This window comes from Rhincodon typus, chromosome 10 (assembly GCF_021869965.1).
Source record: "Rhincodon typus isolate 14 chromosome 10, sRhiTyp1.1, whole genome shotgun sequence".
NCBI classification, from domain to species: Eukaryota; Metazoa; Chordata; class Chondrichthyes; order Orectolobiformes; family Rhincodontidae; genus Rhincodon; species Rhincodon typus.
In genome coordinates, this window is record NC_063341.1 from 43,834,238 (window position 1) to 43,855,477 (window position 21,240).

General features: G+C 38.8%; 1 protein-coding gene across 1 annotated transcript in view; it reads left to right on the forward strand.

Moving 5' to 3' along the window:
• eps15 (epidermal growth factor receptor pathway substrate 15) overlaps window positions 1-21,240 on the forward strand; it is a 128,796-nt gene that overhangs the window by 78,861 nt on the left and 28,695 nt on the right. The window contains exons 15-16 of the mRNA XM_048602094.1: window positions 14,670-14,831; window positions 16,297-16,494. Coding sequence (XP_048458051.1) covers window positions 14,670-14,831; window positions 16,297-16,494 — 360 coding nt within the window. The remainder of the gene's footprint in view (window positions 1-14,669; window positions 14,832-16,296; window positions 16,495-21,240) is intronic.

Below are 21,240 nucleotides of genomic sequence, written 5' to 3' on the forward strand. Positions count from 1 at the left end.
TGGACCATATCCATGTTTAATGTAGAGAATGTGATAGCCAATTTTTACATAGTGAGGTTCCATGAACGGCAGTGATATAAATGAGAAACCAGATCATTTATTTTAGTGTTAATTGAGTGATCAATGTTGACAAGGACAATGGTTGAGCTTTGCTGCTATTTGAAATCATGAGATCCTCCAGTGATATGTGAAAAGAAAAAGATTGTGAAGCAAATGTAGATCCCTTACGGTCAGAAATGGGGGAAATTATAAGGGGGATTAAAGAAATTGCAGAACAATTAAACACAAACACAGATTTTGTTTCTGTCTTCACAAAAGATGACAAATAATTTCCCAAAAGTCTAAGGGAACCTAGGGTTTAGTGAGAGAAAGCAATTGAAGGAAGTAAATGTTAATTTCTCTAGCACCTTTTTGTTTTTAAATTAATAAGGTTCAAGGCTGAGAAACCACCAGGGCCTGATAATGTACATTCTAGAGTTCTCAAGGAAGTGGCCCTGGCATTGGTGGTCATCTTCCAAAATTCTGTAGAACCATGGAGCAGTTGCTATAGGCTGGAAGGTAACAAATGTAACCCCATTATTTTAAAAAGGAAGCAAAAAAAATAGAGAATTACAGACCAGTTAGTTTAAAATCAATCGTGGGGAAAATACTACCATTTAAAGACATAATAACAGAACATTTGGAAAGCATTAACAGGATCAGACAACATGGGCATGGGTAAAGGCAAATCATACTTGAATATACTGGAATTTTTGAGAACGTAAGTATCTAGTAGATAAAGGAGAACGAATGGTTGTGGTGAATTTGGATTTCAAGAAAGCTTTTGATAATATCCCACACGAGGCTAGTGGGCAAAATCAAAGCACACTAGATTGGTGGTAACATACTGGTATGGATTGTAAATTAGTTGACAGATTGGAAACAGAGTGGGAACAAATGGGTCTTTTTCTGGGTGACAGGTGGAGACTAGTGGTGTACTGCAAGGATCTGTGCTTTGGCTGTGGCTATTTATGATATACGTAAATGGCTTGGATGAGGGAACCAAAAGATTTTTTCTCATATTTGCTGCTGACACAACTAGATGGAATTGGGTTTTGAGGAAGATGCAGAGAGGATTTGGGGCAATCTAGGCAAGGAGTGTGTGTGTGTGTGTGTGTGTGTGTGTGTGTGTGTGTGTGTGTGTTCAAACTCCATGTGTGGTTAAATGTGAAGTTCTACACTTTGTGAACAACAGAACAGCAGAGTATGGTGATATGTTGGGAAATGTGGGTGAGCAATTAGGAAGACAAAAAGTATGTTGTCTTTTATTGCAAGAGGATTTGAGTTCAAAATTAGAGACACATTATTGCAACTATGCAGAGCCTTGGTAAGACCATACCTGCAAGGATTGTATGCAGTTTTGGTCTCCCTACCTAAAGGAGAACATACTTGCATTCAGCAGTGGGTGAAAAGTAGCGTATCAATGCAGTACTGGATTTTCAATCATGTTGGAATTTAAGGATGAGTTAATAATCTGTAGTTTAATGCAATGGTTGTCTACCAAGTAATATTTAATCACTTGATTTTAGTACTTTGTTATAATAAAAGTTTTAATGTAAAACCTTGTCTAATTCCCTTGCATCAATCATGAGGAATACAAAATAGTTTTTGAAGCTTTTTGGTTCTATGGGAGTTGTAACACTTTGTACAACTGTACATTGGGTGAACAGCAACAAGGCAACATTGATATGGAGTTCGTGACTCAAAAGCTAATGTCATTAAAGATAACAGACCTACCCTTCAATGAATGAATGAATCAATGATTTTATTGTCACACACAACATATTTTGTCACCACAATCCAGTGCTGTTTTAAGTTGCAGAAACAATAAAAATAAATTGCTTAAATAGAGTTCATCTTCTGTTCAAATTGGGTGTCAAGTACAGCTCTTGGACTTCTGCAAGGTGTTCCGGGCCTCAAGGAGTTCCCACCCTTGGGGAAACAACAATGACACCAATGCCCCTGGAGACCTTGGCTCCGCTGCTGGCGCCACCATCTTGTCGACACCACTAGGAGTGCCTGCTTTGGGCCCTGTCACCGCCACAGCTGATACCCTGCCGCCACCTTCAAGACTTTAGGCTCCAGGCCTATTGCTGACACTGCAGCTGCTGCCGCAATGACTCTGCTGTACCCTCAAAGGTGAAGAAAGGAAAGAAAAAGAAAAACAATGGAAAGGAGAGACAGAGAGAGAAAAGGATGTCCGAATGGACTGAGGAGCCCGAATGCTATCAAGTGTGTCAACAGTGCCATCTTGAAAAGGTACGTCTGTTTTGGTGCTTTGTAGGCACTATTGACTTAACAGATCAGCTTCCCCATTGCAGACATGTGGTTCGAAGATTTTGAGTATGGGATTCTGTCAGCTACAGAACCAGTTGATGTATTGCATCAGATTCTTTCAGTTTTTAACTATTTTTAACTGTTCAAACAAATTGCTCATTGCACAAGACACAGGCAACTTCTATTTGATTTCATTTGGCTGATTGCTAGCCCAGAGTGATTTTCTATCATTGGACTTTGGGGATATGATGAGGAACAGAAAAAATTAAATGCCTGTTGTTGAAGTTGTTGTTCCTCTAACTTTTCCATTGGTTTCGCGGCCCTGTAAGGGACTGCTATGTCTTGGACTCCCAGCTCTTAAATTTCTATTTCTTTCAGGACTTGAACTGCTCAGAACAGGATCTCAAAATATAATATTTCTTGGGCTGCCTGTTGAGACTGTCCTGCCCTACAACTTCAAATAATTTAAAACAGATTTCAAGATGACCCTCCTGACCAGTGCCTTCCAGAGAATTTTTAAATTTGTTCACTGAATGTGGGTATTGCTAGTCAGGCCAACATTTTATTGCCTGTACTTTATTGCCTTGGTAGGATTGGTAGTGAACTGCCTTCTTGAACCACTGTAGTCTCTGTGGTTTAGAGATAGCCATGGTGTTGCTAGAGAGGGACGTTCAGGATTTTGACTCAGCAATAGTGAAGGAGCAGCCATGTATTTCCAAGTCAGGATGGTGCATGGCTTTGAGGGTTCTTGCAGATGATGGTGTTCTCATGCATCTGCTGCCCACGTCCTTCTGGGTGAGATATCTTCCCAGACATGAATTAATGCTTTTCCCTCCAAATGTTATTGTAATGCATTTAATATATATTTTAAGCCTACAGACCATGACCTTTTTGTTACAAATACCTCATTGAGTCATTGTGAGCATGTAGGCTTGTTTGATCGCAAATTCTCTTCCAATAGTGAAAAGATTGGGTTAATTATTGTTTGAAGTTACATTTGACCATTCCAGAATAAACTATTTTTAACTTCAAGCAGTGAGTCAGAATACCATTCAAAATGCTGGAAAATCAAAAACGGTATATATCCAACATTCTTTTGATAAGAAACTAAACATGACATCATCAGGAAAATAGTCTTAAATGCGCTTGTCAACTTCATTCTTCTTTACAAAATGGTTGAATAATTGGCCTTGAACCACAAAGCTAACTTTTAATTTTTTTTGTATTCTTATATGATTTTCACAGAAAATCTGTTATAATCACTTAGAAATTGAACTTTTCCAAAAAGATGAATTTCCCAAAGACTAATGAACAGATTCATCCAATTTTGTCATTTTTTGGTTTTACATTTTCCATGCTGTAAACCAGATAGTTTACCTCCATGAGATTGTGTCTTGGATGCCCCTTTTCAGGCTAAAAAACAAATTTCACAAATTTCCTGATGACACTCAGCTATTTGATGTTCAGATCAATCTAATGACTCTGCTCTGTACTTCTTCCGATACAAGAATCTGTCATGGTTTTTGATGACCATGCACCTGAACTTCTGGGAAAAATGATTTCAAATACAACAGCTTTGTCGTTTTCCAAATCCACAGTTACATCTTGATTGATGACATACTTAATAACAAACAGTATTTCACGAGAACAAAAACAAAAATTGCTGGAAAAAGACTGCAAGTCTGGCAGCATCTGTGGAGAGAAATCAGAGTTCATGTTTCAGGTCCAGTGACCCTTCCTCAGAATTGGAGTGTTCTTGTACTTCTCACTAAGATCTGAATAGTAAAATTGTGCTGTCTTCAGTTGAAAGCAAACCCTATCACGGTTTACCAATAGAGAGGGGCACTTTGGGGTGTCATTATAATGCACGTAGATCATTTTTGTGAGGTGCGAGCTGTGAATTTGAAAATATGGTCATAAAAGGGCATTGGAAAACAAGCAGAATAGGTGAAGGAGTCTGTAGGAAAGATGTTGTTAAACTTGAGTGGGTGCAGAGAGGATTCACAAGGATGTTGCTGGGACTGAAGATTTTGAGCAAGAGGGAGGGGTGGAATAGGCTTGGGGCTTTTTTTCCCTGGAGCATCGGAGACTGAGAGATGACTTTATAGAAGTTTATAAAATCACGTTAGGCATCATTGGTTGAATAGCCAAAGTCTTTTCTCCAAGGCCTGCGAATCCAAAACTAGAGGGCATAGGTTTAAGGTGAGAGGGGAGAGAGTTAAAGAGAACCTGAGGGGTAACATTTTCATGCAGAAGGTGGTGCATGTCTGGAATGAGCTGACCTTGGAGGCAGGTGCAATTAGACCATTTAAAAGGTATCTGAATTGGTGTATGCATAGGAAGGGTTTGGATGGATATGAGCCAAATGCTGGCAAATGGGACTAGGTCTGGTCAACGTGAATGATTTGGACTGAAAGGTCTATTTCCGTGCTGTATAACTCTGACTCTCTTTCATCCATGTTTTTACCTTCATATCATCATCCCTTTTTCTGTCACATGGCTGACAGGGATTGATCTCTCTCATTCTTACTGCTTACCATGGGCATAAATTGGAAGGATTTATAAGTTGATATTCAATCTGTTTGACCACCTTATGAAAGCACCCAGTACATAAACTGAATTTCAGCATATATATTTTTCATTTGACTACAATTGCATCTTTTACTGAAGATTTTGAGAGGACATGTCAGGATTTATTGATATTCGCATGATTCATGCTGTGAAGAGAATTTGAGATGGCTGTTTAAAATGCTCACTGCACATTCAGAACCTAATTTTAGAGTACCTAAGTAATTATTCAATATATGTCCATTAAATAATGTCTCTTTCGCTATCTGCAGAAGCTTTTTGTAAAATGGAGAGATTCACTTTATTTCTTTAAAGGAGAGTAATCTAGGATCACTCTTAATGATGATACTAATGTTATTTTGAGCAAAATGTCAATACGTTGAATATAATTTAAATTATATTTCTCATTTGTATGCAACATTGTGTTTGCTTTTTGTTCATGCAAGATGAAATAATCCAATGTTGGTGGCATCTGCTGTTTCTAGAAATGTGCAGTTGAATTGTTGCTCTTTTGTTTTTGGCTTTTGACAGGTTTCTTTTCCTTGTTCCTTACTTACTTGAACTGATCAGATTTGTCAACTAAGTGATGGGTTGGTGGTGATAGTATACAGTGAGAATTGTAATACTTGTAATGTTTTGCTTAGAGACAAGATTCCCAGTGTGGTGGTGTGAAATGGTATTTTGGGTGAGAGAAAAATTATGGTTAAGCAAAGCAAGGGCATTGGCTCAAACAGCAAAGGTTCAACTGTGTGCCCCAAATTTGCGGATTGAGCCTGGTCATGTAGATAAGTGGATGAATGGGTAGAAGAAATAAGTAATCGAGGTAGAGTCCACTCCCTTGTCTGCCAGTGTGGCATGCTGCAGATATATGTCTGTAGTCAGTAGAATACTATTATGTAGCTGCTGACAATTGATGGAACTGGCACTGTAGATTAATAATGACATTTTGAAAATTGTTTTTTCCACTGTGGACTTCACTTTGACAGGGGCAGTTTTGACGAATTTTGAAATGGAGTGTTGTAGCCCACTCAATGAAATTTATCTATGCATATATGCAGGCATTGTGTTAGTGTCAAAATTGTTGGGATTGTTTCTTTAGCTGTGTATATATTGGTAAGAGTCTTACCAGAAATATGTCACATCTGCATTTCCACTATGCCTACTTTGGTGAAAGAAGCAAAACAAGTGTTCCAGATCTGAATTTTTTTTTAATTTAAAAAAAAATTTAAACAGCTTGCCTCATTGTGGACTTGCTTTGTTATTTGCTGGAAATTTACTGTGTGCAACGTACAGCTCCGCAAAGAATTGACTTAGAAAGAGGCCCCGGTCAAAATTGCTTTACATTCGTCATCTCTTTATTAGCTATTATATATTATATTTGGTTATCCATGCATTGCCATACATTTCTTTATACATAGTCAGAATAGATGACTCAATATTTTAAAATATCCTTCTTTAGTGATGGTTGTATTGAAAGACTTTTCAATGACTGCGCTAAACAATAGCAATAATGTAAATATTTTGATAACTAAATTAGTATCTTGGTCCTGCTTGCTAAGTTGCATGAAATGTGTTAGAATCTCTATGCAAATAGTTCGCATAAAAATGGATTGACATTAAATAATGACTTTCATGCAGTGCAGGCAAAATGTTTTCATGTAATTTTAAGTCTGTGGAATGATTTACTGAAAGGTTCGCAGCATTTTGTTTGCCTTCAGACGTTGATTTAATTACAGTTACTTTAAAATAATTGTACCCAAAATCCTTATTTTCTGTCTGAAATTGAGGTGCGTAAGTGATCTCATTCTAACTCGATTAGAATTGCCAATTTATAAGATTTAGAGCTGAAGTCTTTGTTGACTTTATCAAATTCCTGTCATTTCTCTGACAACCAAATTTTTCACTATTCTCACATGATAACATAAATTGAATTCAATTTTACCTAAAGTGCAGGGTTAAAGGTTCAGTGTCACCATGAATTAATGTTAGAGCAACAAGGTTAAAACTGAGAGAATGTTGAAAAATTATGATCACAACATCTATGATGTTTTCACCTATTTCCTTTATAAACAAGAATGGAAGACATTTTAATCCTATGAGTTTGTTACTCAAGTGTCAATTTTTGAGTTATTTGACTTAATTTGGTGAGTCTCAGTTCCTGATTCAAAGTTAGTGCCCTTAGCATGTCTGATATGCTAACCCATTTCTTCAGTGTAATTGCTGATACAATTATTAATATGCATTTCATAATTTTTTGATGACCTTGTCACCATTATCAATTTTCAAGGGCTCGTGTTGCTCTTGACCATTCCATCTTCCCTTGATACAATTGTTAAAAGCATTCCTTTCATTTTCCTTGTAAGTTTCTTGCTGTAGTCCTTTTTAAATCTCGTTCTTGTACCTTTTTAGTTCCATTTTGATCTTTGCTTTTCTGGCCAAGATCTGTACTTTTTTTTGCATTTGTGTATATTTTTCTCCTTGCAAGTTTTTTTTAAACCTTCTTGTCCTCCATGGTTGGCTGTTAGTCTTCTGTTTATTATTTATAAATCAAAATGTGTATGTAATGTAGAAGAATGGATAATAGTCGCTGCTCACATTTTAAAAAAACATTCTTTTAATGTCTGCAACAGATAAGGCTTGATTTTTTTCTCCTATTACTAAAATATGAACTTTTTGAGGAATATTGCTGAAATGATAGGTGCCAGTCAATAAAAAGTTGGCTATAATTTATTTTTCTATTCTCTGAGCTTCCAAATGCTGCTCATAGGAGTTTTCAAATCTGAATGCTGTAGCATCAACAGCCAGACCCTTTCTCAATTGGAGCTCATACCAAAACCCAATTCTAACTCTGACTACTCCCTGACAAATTGACTGTCTCCTCTGAGATCCCAGTTACCTTTCAGCATCTGCCATCTGCTTGAGCAGAAGGTCTATTCGAAAACTGCTGGAACCAATTCCCAGGTATTGACCTAATTGATAGCCAACTCCTGCTATCTCTTTATCCATAATGCTCTTCTCCGGTGACGAGGCGTCTGCAGAGCCATTCAATCAGGAACCGACCTACAGTCTAAAATAAAAACAATGAAAACATCAGCGAGAGCTGTAACACGATCACCTGAAACCTCTTGCCTAAAAAGGAGCCTGATGAGGTTGTAGTTTACTGTAGCAGGAAGCTAAGCTGGAGAGTGACTCATCGCAACTCACAGTTGACAGTTAAGGAAACAAATGATAAATGCATGAAGAGATGTTGAGACATGTTTCTAGGGATTTGGTTCAAAATGAAAATTCAGTGCGTAGGGGAAAGTGATACTTTCAGGTTTCATTCAACAAGCAATCCGTTGAGTGAGTCCTTTTGAAGGATGGGGAGTAATTTTTTTTTTCTACTGTTGTCTCCTATTTTTGTGCAGCAGAAGGAGCTGGTAAATCAGTAATTTGTGTTATAAAAAGTTAAGGTTATCACTATTGTACCTACTGAATCTTTGAATCTATGGATTCGTCAGTATTATAAAGTTTACTGTAGTGCGAGCTTTGTGAATTACAAATTAATTCATTTGCAATTTCTAATAAATGAACACTTAGAGACATTAGCAGGTAATGTGCTATGGTTGCAGTATTTAGGAACTTCTTGAGACCCATCACGGAGTGGGTAAGTTATCTGGACGCTTTATTCCAGCAGGTGGTCACACCCCGAGGATAGGATCTACTAATGGTAAAAGCTTCTATAAGTATGTGAAAAGAAGATTAACAAGAGAAATTGTATGTCCTTTACGATGAGAAACAGGGGAAGTTATAATGAGGAACAAAGATATCAGATCAATTAAATACGTATTTTGGTTCTGCCTTCACAAAGGAGGACTCAAATAATGTTCCAAAACATGTTAGGAAACACTGCATCCAGCGAGAGGGAGGCATTATTGAAGGAAATCCGTATTAGTAGGAAATGATGTTGGGGAAATTGATGGGATTAAAGGCTGATTAATCCCCAGGGCCTGATAATCTACATCCCAGGAAATGGCCCTCGAAATAATGGATGCATCTTTCAAGATTTCATAGACTCTGGAGCAGTTTATATGGATTGCAGGGTAGCTGTTGTAACTTCACTATTTAAAAAAGGATGCAGAGAGAAAACAGGGCATTATAAACTGGCTAGCCTGACATTGATAGTGGGGTAACGCTAAAATCCATAATGAAAGTTTTAATAGCAGACCACTTGGAAAATAGTGACCGGACCGGACAGAATCAGCAGGGAAAAGGCTTGGGAAATCTGAAGCATAAAGACACTTGCAAGTCCTGGCTCAAGATTCTCTTCTGGTTAACATGCATGTTAGTTGGTAGTTAGGAAGTCTAAATGCAATGTTAGCATCCTTTTCAAAAGGGCAAGAATGCAAGAGTGGGGATGAACTTCGCGAGCTGTATAAGGCTCTGTTCAGACTGCATGTGGAATATTGTGAGCAGTTTTGGGCCCTGTATCTAAGGAAGGATGTGCTCTCCTTAGAGGGGGTCTGGAGGAGGTTTACAAGAGTGATCCCAGAGATGAAGGGTTTGTCATATGAGGAATGGTTGAGGACTCTGGGTCTGTACTCAATGGAGTTTAGAAGGATGACGGAGGATCTGATTGAAACTTACAGAATACGGATTGGCCTGTATAGAGTGGATTTGGAGAAAATGTTTCCACTAGTAGGACAGACTTGGACCTGAGAGCACAGCCTCATAGTGAAGGGACAACCCTTTAGAACTGAGGTAAGGAGAAGTTTCTTCAGCCCAAGGGTCATGACTCTGTGGAACCATGGAAGGCTGTGGAGGCCAAGTCATTGAGTGTGTTTAAGACCAAGATAGATACGTTCCTGATCAGGAAGGGAATGAAGGGTTACAGGGAAATGGCAGGAGAATGGGGTTGAGAAACATATCAGCCATGATGGAATGGCAGAGCAGACTCACTGGGCCGAATGGCCTAATGCTGCTCCTCTGTCTTACGGTACAAGACAAGAGAGTAAGTTGGCAACAAAGGTTTTTTTGAAATTAACTGACACCAAGATACAAAAAGTCTTCATCCTAAACACACTTCACAGTGCTGGAAATTCTAACCAAGCAGTTAGTAACATTTTTTACTGCATCTTAAATTTCAATCTCAATTTAAGAATTAAGCGAAAATTGACAAAATGTCAGCTGGTCTTGGCTCTAGGATCGCTGCCCATGGTCTCGCTCATAACACTCCAAACTTCATCTCCACCAGATGCCAGAACTCTCACCCACGGTTCTACTCTCCCTGCATCGCTCCTACTGTTAGCACCTATGTACCTAGCTGCTTGATGTTCTTAAGTCACAGATTGTTCCTGTCACATGTTGCAGCAAACATGGGAGTGAACCAGCCTGTCATTGGAGGTGGAACTTCTCACCGTTTGCTTCCATTCTCTCATGGCTTTTCTCTTGTCTCCATGAGTGAATTTTCGTGGATGACCTGGAACATTCAGAGGCATTCGGAGATAGCAAGAACAGCAGATGCTGGAGTCAGAGACAACACTGTGTGGCTTGAAGAATACAACATGTCAGGCAGCAACCACTTTAGTTTGCTCTTATCACCTTTAAAAGTGCCCCAAGGTCCCATGTCTTCAGTTGTAGCTTTGATCTCTTCTCAAAATTTCGTTATTCCCTGCTCTGAATTGATGCCATTTCTTATTCATTCAGATATTATATTCAGAAAAAGGATCCTAACCTGAAACCTCAACCTTCCTACTCCTCTGATGCTGCCTGACCTCTGTGTTGCTCCAGCTCCACACTCTGAATTCAGAGGCACGTTTGCTTGTCTGCTCTGCATATTTTGAGCATTGCTGTCAGCATCACTTTTTAATGATTGAAAGTTGATGGGCATAATTGGTTGAATTACATTTGTCCTACGTTTTGTGATCAGGACATAGCTGGGCAATTTTGCATATTACCAGATAGCCTATCAAGTATTTTACTTGTACTGGAACAGGTAAACTGTGGGTCTGGCTGAATGACAAAAAAAAGGCACCGTACAAGGCACAGGAGAATAGAAATGCAGTGAGTAAACAAACAATAGATGGGATTAGTGGAGATATGCATGATAACAACAGAATCAATGCCAAAACCCATTGATCTAAAGAAAATTGTGCAAAGGCTTGGAGACCGCTTTGTGGAACACCTATGCTCAGTTTGTGACAAATGACTGCACCTCCCAGTCGCGAACCACTTCAACTCCCCCTCCCACTCTTTGGACGACATGTCCACCCTGGGCCTCTTCCAGTGCCACAGCGATGCCACCCGAAGGTTGCAGGAACAGCACCTCATATTTCGCTTGGGAACCCTGCAGCCCAATGGTATCAATGTGGACTTCACAAGCTTCAAAATCTCCCCACCCCCGACCACATCCCAAAACCAGCCCAGCTCGTCCCTGCCTCCCTGACCTGTCCGTCCTTTCTCCCACCTAAATGCTCCTCCTACCTACCAGCCTCATCCCCGCCTCCTTGACCTGTCCGTCTCCTCTCCACCTATCTGCTCCTTCTATCCGTCTTCCATCCGCCTCCCCCTCTCTCCCTATTTATTTCAGAATCCCCTTCCCCTCCCCCATTTCTGAAGAAGGGTCCAGACCTGAAATGTCCGCTTTCCTGCTCCTCTGATGTTGCTTGGCCTGCTGCGTTCATCCAGCTCTACACCTTGTTATCTCTATTGAATTAATTGTTTGTTTTACAACTGTGCATGTTGTGTGCTCAGGTTTACATTTTAGTTCCCCAAAAATTTTCATAAAAGATGCATCAATTTTAAAGTTGTTTACTTCTGTAGGAACCCCATGAGTATGGCACAGTCCTCCAGATAATTCTTCCCTGCTCTGGTTAGACAACTTTCACTTGCCATTGTGAAGAAAAAAAATCAGAGTTAATGTTTTGGGTACGGTGACCCTTCTTCACCAGACCCGGAACATTAACTCTGATTTTTTTGTTCACAGATGCTGTCAGACCTGCTGAGCTTTTCCAGCAACTTCCGTTTTTGTTCCTGATTTACAGCATTTGCGATTTCTTTCGGTTTTCACTTGCCATTGCTTGACTATTGATGTCTGAGTCTCTTGACTTGGGCACTTTCTCAATACTTTCAAGCTAATCTGTTTGTTGCCTTCTTTTGACACAAGACTCTGTGGAGGATTACAGTACATTTTCCCAGTGGCTTCAGACTTAAAAGATTTTCCAGCTTCTCTTTGTTTTCAAACTGCCGATTGAGATTAAGTTTTATCTGGATTCCATACAGTTAATGCAAGTATTTTGCTCTGCTTATAATGTCAGTCTTTTTAACTGTCTTTTACATGGGCTATCTTCTTTCACTGAGCTGCAAACCATATTCAAACTGCAACTAATGATCTCAAAAAACACCATGATTAATTGAAACCAGAAAACCTTCATACGCTCTACCCATCTCCACAATCATAGTTGCTCTGTGCTATCCTGAAATCTGACTTTAAATTATCCTTTATTTTAAATTTCTTTTGATTTGATGAAGTTTTTGCAATATTTTTGTTTACTGAATGCTTTTAGACTAACTTAGTTCTAACTCCAAAAACATTGTGTGTACACTGCCCTTCATTGCAAACATGTCCCCAGCTCTTCAGTTCTATAAGCCCATTTGCTATTTTATGATCTTGGCTTTTGACCTGTTAGCCTCTTAAAGTCAACGTGGCCCAAACCTTTTAAGAATAATAAGCTCTAAGTTTGATTTAGTTGCACTTATCCCATTTTCTAAGGTTAAGGCTTTAATTTCCCAAAAGCAAAAGCTACATTCAAAAGCGCATGTTCTATGAACTAAATGTTTGCAACATCCCAAAATTGTTGAACTTACAGGGCCTTGGAGAGACTACACCTGGAATATTGCATGCAGTTTTAGTCTCCTTTTCTGAGGAAAAGTGCTCCTGCTCTCGAGGGAGTGCAGCGAAGGTTTACCAGGCTCTTCCAAGATGGTGGGTCTGACGTATGAGGAGAGATTGACGAGGTTGGGATTGTTTGTGCTGGAGTTCAGACGAATGAGGAGGGATCTCGGAGACTAATAAAATTCTAACAGGACTAGACAGGGTAGATGCAGGGAGGATGATGGTGGGTGTGTCCAGAACCAGGGGTCACAGTATGAGGATTCCAGGTAGACGATTTAGGATGGAGATGAGACATTTCTTCACCCAAAGAGTGGTAAGCCCGTGGAATTCATTACCACAGGAAGTAGGTGATGCCAAAACATTGAATATATTCAAGAGGCAACAAGATATAGCATTTGGGGAGAATAGGATCAAAGGTCATGGGGAGAAAACAGGATTAGGCTATCGAGTTGGATGATCAGCCATGATCCTGAAGAATGGCGGAGCAGGCTTGAAGGACCGAATGGCTGCCTCCTAATCTTATCTTCTGTGTTTCTATGAAAGTCTGTAAAGTGCCTAAAAAAGCTTCCACTGACTTGCATTGGAATGATGTTGGAGGCTGAGGGTAGAGTGAAGCTGGGATAAATAACAACAATTAAAATGATAAATAATAAAAATTGCAAGCAGCTACAAGTTGGAGTCACTCTTGCAGACTGAGCACAATCATTCACTAAATTGATCACCCTTTGATCTTGTTAATAGAGAGATTACTGCAGTCAGTGCAACAAAGTAAACTGAAAGAAGCACGAGGAAATAATCATCTTGAAGCAGCAAGTAAAAAGACAAACGCTCCATCTCATGCGTAATTTGCTGTGCTCCTGTGAAGTACCCTGGGACATTTTGTTGCATTGTTCTTATTTTATTTATTTGTGAGACGTGGGCATTGCTGGTTGGCCAGCATTTCTTGCCCATCCCTAGTTACCCTTGAGAAGGTCGCAGTGAGCTGCCTTCTTGAACCGCTGCAGTCCACCTGCTTTAGGTTGACTCTCAGTGCCATTCGGGAGGGAATTCCAGGATTTTGAACCAGTGACAATGAAGGAACAATGAGATATTTCCAAGTCAGGATGCTGAGTGGCTTGGAGGGGAACTTGAATGTAATGGTGTTCCCATGTATCTGCCGCCCTTGTCCTTCTAGATGGAAGTGATCATGGGTTTGGAAGGTGCTGTCTGAGGAGCTTTGGTGAATTTCATCAGTGCATCTTGTAGATAGTACACACTGCTGCTACTGACCATCGGTGATGGAGAGAATGAGTGGTTGCAGTGCCAGTCAAATGAGCTTCTTTGCCCTGGATAGTATGAAGCTTCTTAAGAGTTGTTGGAACTGCGCCCATCCGGGCAAATGGGGAGTATTCCATTACACTCCTGATTTGTGCCTTATCGATGATAGACAGGCTCTAGGGAGTCAGGAAGTGAGTTACTGGCCAGAGTATTCCCAGCCTTGGACCTGCTCTTGTAACTACTGTGTTTGTGTGGCAAGTTCACTTGACATTCAATGGCATTACCATGACTGAATTCTCCACTGGTCAGAAACTCAAGGGGCGATGGTTACATTGTCTCTTCGTGGTGATGGTCACAGCCTGGCATTTGTATGATATGAACATTACTTCTAATTGTCAGTCCAAGCCTGGATATTGTCCAGATTTTGTTGTATTTGAACATGGTCTGCTTCAGTATCTGAGGAAGTATTGTAGGATCATACATCAAAAGAGGAGGACACCCAGCCCAAAGTTGTACCATACTTTAGGCTTTCATCAAAATGTTCTCGGTAGTGAAATTAAACTTCTGTTGTGAAGATTGCAATAATAATTTACATCAAACACATGTTTTTTAGTAATACAATGTGTTTTCATAACAATAAATATTTTGTCTCCAGGACCTCCAAGATGAAGTTGATAAAGAAAGTACAAACCTCCAAAAGTTACAAGAGCAGAGGCAACAAGTGCAAGAAGTGCTCAATGGCTTGGATCAACAAAAAAACCAATTGGAGGAGGAGCTTAATGACATGCGACAGAAGTGCACCGAAGAGGCACAGTTGGTAAGTCCTGGTTGTTTATGAATATAATGGCACGGATGATTGGTTAATGGACTGATGTACTTGATAGATTCATTCAATTAAGGTTCCATGACTTAAAGCCATATCCCATTTAAATGTCACAATTATTTTCTTATTACTAAGCAAGTGCAAAAGACACTTGACATTTCAAAAGTTAGTTCCTGGCAGTGCAGCTTGAATTTCAATGCTACACATTGTTCCAAGGAATTGCTGACTGGAATAAAGGCTTTTTACTCTTTGCAATAGCAATGCAAATCAAGACAACTTCTATGTAAACTTACTGTTCTTCCAAAAATACAGTTGAAGTTAGATCAATCGAAAATTTCAAATCTGAGCACGATAGGATTTTGTTGGGTAAGGGTATTGAGTGGGTAAGAAAAATTACAGTGCAGATAAATCATCTGATTGGTGGAAATGGCTCAAGAAGTTGAAAGGCTGACTCCTATTCCTATGGTTGTATGAATTTAAATCTAAAATCACAGGAATATAGAAACAAGATTTCAAACTTTTACTGTAATAAACAAACTAACATCAACATCATCTAAACACTTCTTAGTAGCCAACTCATACATGAAACTAGTGTAAAGATATCCCTTATTAGCCTCAAAATTAGGGGGAGCGAATTAGGACTGAATTGAGGAGGAACTTCTTCACCCAAAGGGTTGTGAATCTGTGGAATTTCCTGCCCAGTGAAATAGTTGAGGCTTCCTCACTGAATGTTTTTAAAGCTAAGGTAATTTCTTTACTGTTCAAAAATTAAGGGTTATGGTGAGAGGGTAGGTAAGTGGAGCTGAGGCCACGAAAAGATTAGCCATGATCTTAATGAATGGCAGAGCGGGCACGAAGGACCAGATGGCCAACTCCTGTTTCTGGTTCTTATGTTACATTGTTGTTTAAATAGCCAATAATCCCATTTTTTATTATGTGACATTATTTACAGGAACAAGCCTACAGTTCTCCCAGCCTCCAACATGAGTGCTTCTGCCCATTTTGCTGAGCCACATGTTGAAAGTTGTTTCCCCTCAGTCTCCTGAGAATCCCAAACCAACTTCTGGTGGCAAGGCCCACAGCAGTAATATTTTCTTGCAACCTTGCTAAGTTGAATCTTCCAGAGACTTGAATTTTTGCAGGTTTATTCTATTTAAGCAGAAGTCGGGCTTTCACCAGCATTCTGGCTGGTAACTAGTAAAGAACCTACCTTTCCTTGCTGCTGTGCCTGTCCTGGAGAGCTGGCATTCAGTCATTGCAAGTTAAAGGTTGGTCTGCATGCTATTACAGTGCCATGTTTGTACCTATGGAGAATAGAATAGCGAGACAGCTTAAGAGTGAATGAGGAGAACAGAGAAATTGAGACTGTCAGCGTAACACAGTGTTCATTTAAAAAAAAACAAAAGAAAGCAAACATGTTTATATCTATGTATATTCACATTATTTGCTCTGGTTCCAGATCTCATCACTAAAGACTGAAATTTCAGCTCAGGAAACCCATATATTATCTTGTGAGGAGGAGCTTATCAAAGCAAAGGAGGAGCTGAAACGACTTCACCAGGAGACAACAGAACTGCAAGAACGTATGGAGGCCAGCCAAACACAATTGGAGCCCATGCAACAGTCTCTTCAGATATCTCACCATGAGATTAGTCAGGTAAATGGATCCTTGTTTGTAAAAATTATTTTAGATTATTTTATCACATCTGAGTTTCTTCAATTATATTGAAGTGTGCTTCATTCTGCTGCAATATCAGAAATACTGGCAAAAGTAGTATGCAATGAGAATTTGATGTTGCGCAACATATTTAAGTTTACTCTTTGTTGTTTTATTTATACAAGTCACCTTAAAAAACATTGTGATCTTTTATGAATTGGTAGTCAACTGTACAAGGTTTTGTGGCACTGTGGGAGCATCCCTGCCTTTGGTTTTTGATGAGCAAGGAAAGCGTATTCACAGCATGGCTAAGCAGGTTGAGGATCAATTTGTAAATCTTGCCAACACAAGCCCATGGCAGTTGGAAAGAGTGAGAGGTATGTCTGGACAACAGTGTGATGGAAAATAGAATTGGAGCCTCTACTATTACTATGTGTAACTCCAAGCTACCACGTGTGTTGTAACAGCAACCTGGACTCTTTGGAGGCCCAGTAGCTAGATGACAGGTTTGGACCACATTGATCCCTGTTCCAGCTGGGTTGGATTCAGGACCTGCATTCGTGCCTTGCCAGTAAACAATGTCATGCTACTTTGGGTCAGACTTGCCTTTGGGCAGAGAACTTCAGAAGAAGTAGCCGTCCCATCATCAGAATTATTGCGTTATACATTTTCTCTGGTTCAGTGTCATTGACCAGTCCGGTAATAGATCTTCAATGATGGGATGTGCAACTTTCTTGTCTTTTATCTTAGGACAACAAAGGTAAGGCGTGGAAGTCTTCCTTATATTTCTACTTCAGATGTCGATGTTGCTGTCAAGGACGGCACTTATTGCCAAAACTGGTTACCCTGAAAGACGGGATGATGGACCTTCTTGAAAAGCTACAAATTGTTGCAAAAATTGAATATACCTGAGTAAAAATTCGAATTTTTGGACTGCCACAGTGAGATTAGAACTCATATTTTCAGGTTAATTTGCCCAAGCCTCTCATTCGAGTCACACGACATGACTGCTATGGCATTGTACATCTATCTTCCATTCATGACTGGAATATATCACATGCTGTCTTGTAATTCACCTCTTGTAGAAAAGCGAACTTAGTGTACAGTCTGTCAAATGGTCTCTAAATCCACTAGTTGGTTTTAAACAATGTGTGTAACAGCAATAAGACTAAATCATACGCGTTGCTGCTGTTTTGATAGATAACATAAGAATGATGCTACCCTTATTCCCTTTACATCGAAGTTAAAATGGAAACTTGATTTCTTATTCAGTTACCTGTGAAGCCATTTCACAGTTGAATTAGCTTCCCTGGTGGTGGGCAAAATTCTAAGTATGCAGATTTTCTAGGACAGCCAAAGATGAAAACTGACTTGATTGACATAAAACCAACTTGGGTAAACATAGAATATTCTTCGAAGATATAGTTAAAGGCAAAAGCTAACTGTGTATCCTAATTAAATTGACAGCCATTCAGGATTTACTAATTACCTGGATGTTTCACTGTCCAGATAAATTTGTTGTTTTCGGTATAATGCAGAGATTTCCCATAACCTAACTGTGTGTGGCTTGAATTTTATAATCCCAGCTGATACTGGACAAGTCAGGTCCCAGCCTGAAATTTGGCTTTTTGATTATTTAATGAGCTGGTTTTTCCCTCAAACACAAGACATTGCAGCAGATTTGGCTTTGGCAATGAAACAGAAGCTAATTATGGAAAGAGAAAGCAGATAAAACAGCATAAATGAAGCTATTTACGCACAAGACAGTTTCAGAAAAATTTGGAATGGACACTAAAAGACAATCACATTCTTCTCAACTCCATCACTTTATGGTACTCAAGCACCAAAGAAAGTTCACTTCTCTATTACATCTTTAGATTTAACTTGACTGTTTCTTTCAATTCCGAATCTTGAGAGTTGGTAGCCTCTTCTTTGATTAGTCATACAACTGAGCTTAGACTCTGTCAACTTGGAATGACTCCTTCAGGGTTCTAACCAAACAATTCTAGTCTCGAACTTTCAAATTAAAATCTTAGGTAACCTATTTCCTAACTTTTCTGAACTCTATTCTTCTGTCTTGGAGAAACTATTTCATTCGTCTAACTTCAACCAGGACTTATTTGAACTCCCCAACAAAAGCTTTCCAAGCAACATTTTTTTTTCCCCAAGCCAAACAAAATTATTGATCCTTCTTAACAGACAGCAAAATAATGCTTACTCTGTCCACTCATTAAATTCTTCATGTAAACAAATCCCCATTGTCACCCCAGAGACTCCCTCTTTTATACTGGTTTAAAAATTGGCTCCAGAAATAAAGTTAATAATTAAATCTCCTCATACTTTCAGACCAAAATCTAAATGCCACTAGTTCAAAGTCTAATCTGTGAAATAAATTATATGAATAGTATATATTGCATAAATGCATACACACACCTTTTATTGCATCTAAGCAGCAGGAAGTAATGAAATACTGAGAGGAATCATTGTATCTGGCTGAAGATAACTAGTCAAATTCTAAAACTATTCTACTTAGAAACTAATATAAGATTACATTCCTGATGTCCTTATTGAACATTCTTTTTCGTGTGAAAAGTATGAAATTGTACATTAGCGTTAGTTTAGTTGTACTCCAAATACAACACACTTGACAAAAAGTAGCTTCGTATTGGACTGAAATATCATTGTACTGTGTGTTCAAGTTCTGAAACAGCAGTGAATCTTCAATTTTAATGAAAATATATATTTTTATATCTACCTTTCACTGGATCTCTCAAAGTATATTACAGCTAATGATGCACTTCTTGAATTGTAGCCATTCATGGTTGTAATGCAAGAATGAATCATTAGGCAAAGGCCTGACCAGCCTAGGTTGTCAGTTAGAAAGTATTTCATGTCACTTTTGGAAGAAATGCTGGAAGAACTTCTCTTGGCTGTGTTACTTCTATCAAATTCTGTGAAAACTATGGAAACAGATTAATTGATCATACATCACAGTACTATTTATGTAGCCATATTGTGCATAATATAAATGTTAGATTTACAAAACAAACACAATACTTTACAGAAGTAATTCATTGGCTGTAAAGTACTTTGAAACTTCATAAGGAACTGAGCGGTGCTGTAGAAATGTAAGTTCTTTAAACATAACTAGTATTTAAATAACACATCCCCTTATTCTTGACCTTTGTATATAGTTGTGATTGGCTTTAGGCCCTGTTTGCTTGCAGTATAGATGCTGTTTTCTGTTTTTACTGCCTTATTTGGCTATAATGAGGGTAGTTTTTTGTGGACATTGGCTTCATCGAAATGGATTTATATTTTGAGCGAAACTTGCTACATCATTTCTAACATGATGGCTGTTGTCCAAAAGCTTTGCTTATTCCAGAAAACCAGGAAGTTTTGTTGCTTTTTCTTATTTAGATGGTGTTGCACAGTGAATGCGAATTTTGAATGATACGATATAAATTACATAGTTATGACCTTTTCTTTAAAAAAAAAACTAGATTTAATCTCTGTCTAAAACTGTTGTCAGATCAGGCAGTTTAAAAAAAAAGTATAAGTCTCTCATTTTGTCGTAGGTGTTGGACTAATGAATGTTTTAAATATTCCCCTTTGTAACCTGGACATGACTTTGAAGTGTTTCTCATCAGAAAATAATCTTTTTGAGCACTACTAAAATTCAAATGTGTTCTAAATGTCAGTTTTAAATCAGTCTGGCTGAACAGCAATGGAATTTGTTAACTGTCTTAAAAGATTTGTGTAGGCTGCGTGATTGATTCAGTTGATTTTTGGGATTGTTCAGCCCACCTTCTATTTACAAGACATTTGAGTGATTATTACTTACTACTACTCAGATTGCAGTTTGGTTAATTTTCTAGATGGCGTTAAGGGCTTTGTATACACGTAACCATGCCATACCTGACCCAAGACCTGATCTGTCACTAGCTGGAAAAGTTGTGGACATAAGTCATCTGTGATGTTGACATATCCCTATGATAAATAGTGCCGTATAGGTGCATGCTGTTCTAACCTGTGTGGTCATCTCTTTCTTTGGATAAACTCAACATTGACACCTTGAGTGCTCTTGTGTCTCTTCATGGAGACTAATTCATTGTGGGTGAGTTAATAGTTTATTTTTGTGCTGCTGCTCATTACAGTAAAAATTTACCAAAACAGACACAGTTTATATTGAACATGAATTAAATATGATATATAATTCCTGCATTTTGTATTCGCTAACTGATAACTCATTCTTCAAAATCCTCTGTTGTTGTACATGGTGCTACAAGAGCAGCTGACATGAGTTTACGTTACCTTTTTATGTTCTTGATACAAGTTTTGATTCAGGGCTGTTAAACTGCTATGTCTGGTTTTGTAGTTTTGAAACCATCTGTATTTAAAAACTTGTTCCCTTTTTCTGGTGACTTGAGTATGTGCAACAATTAGTGCAGCTAAATTGAAAGAAAGTTTGTAATTCAGAGGATTTATATGTACTTGTCTACTTGTAAAAGTTGTTTGCTAATGGGAAATGTATATTTTTATTTCGTGGATGCTGTAACATTTGCTTAGTGATTCTTGGTCAAAAACAGTTTCGAATGGTAACCAGAGATAGCAGGAACTGCAGATGCTGGAGAATCTGAGACAACAATGTGCAGTGCTGGATGAACACAGCAGGCCAAGCAGCATCATAGGAGCTGAAAGGCTGACGTTTCGGGCCTCGACCCTTCATCTGATGAAGGGTCTAGG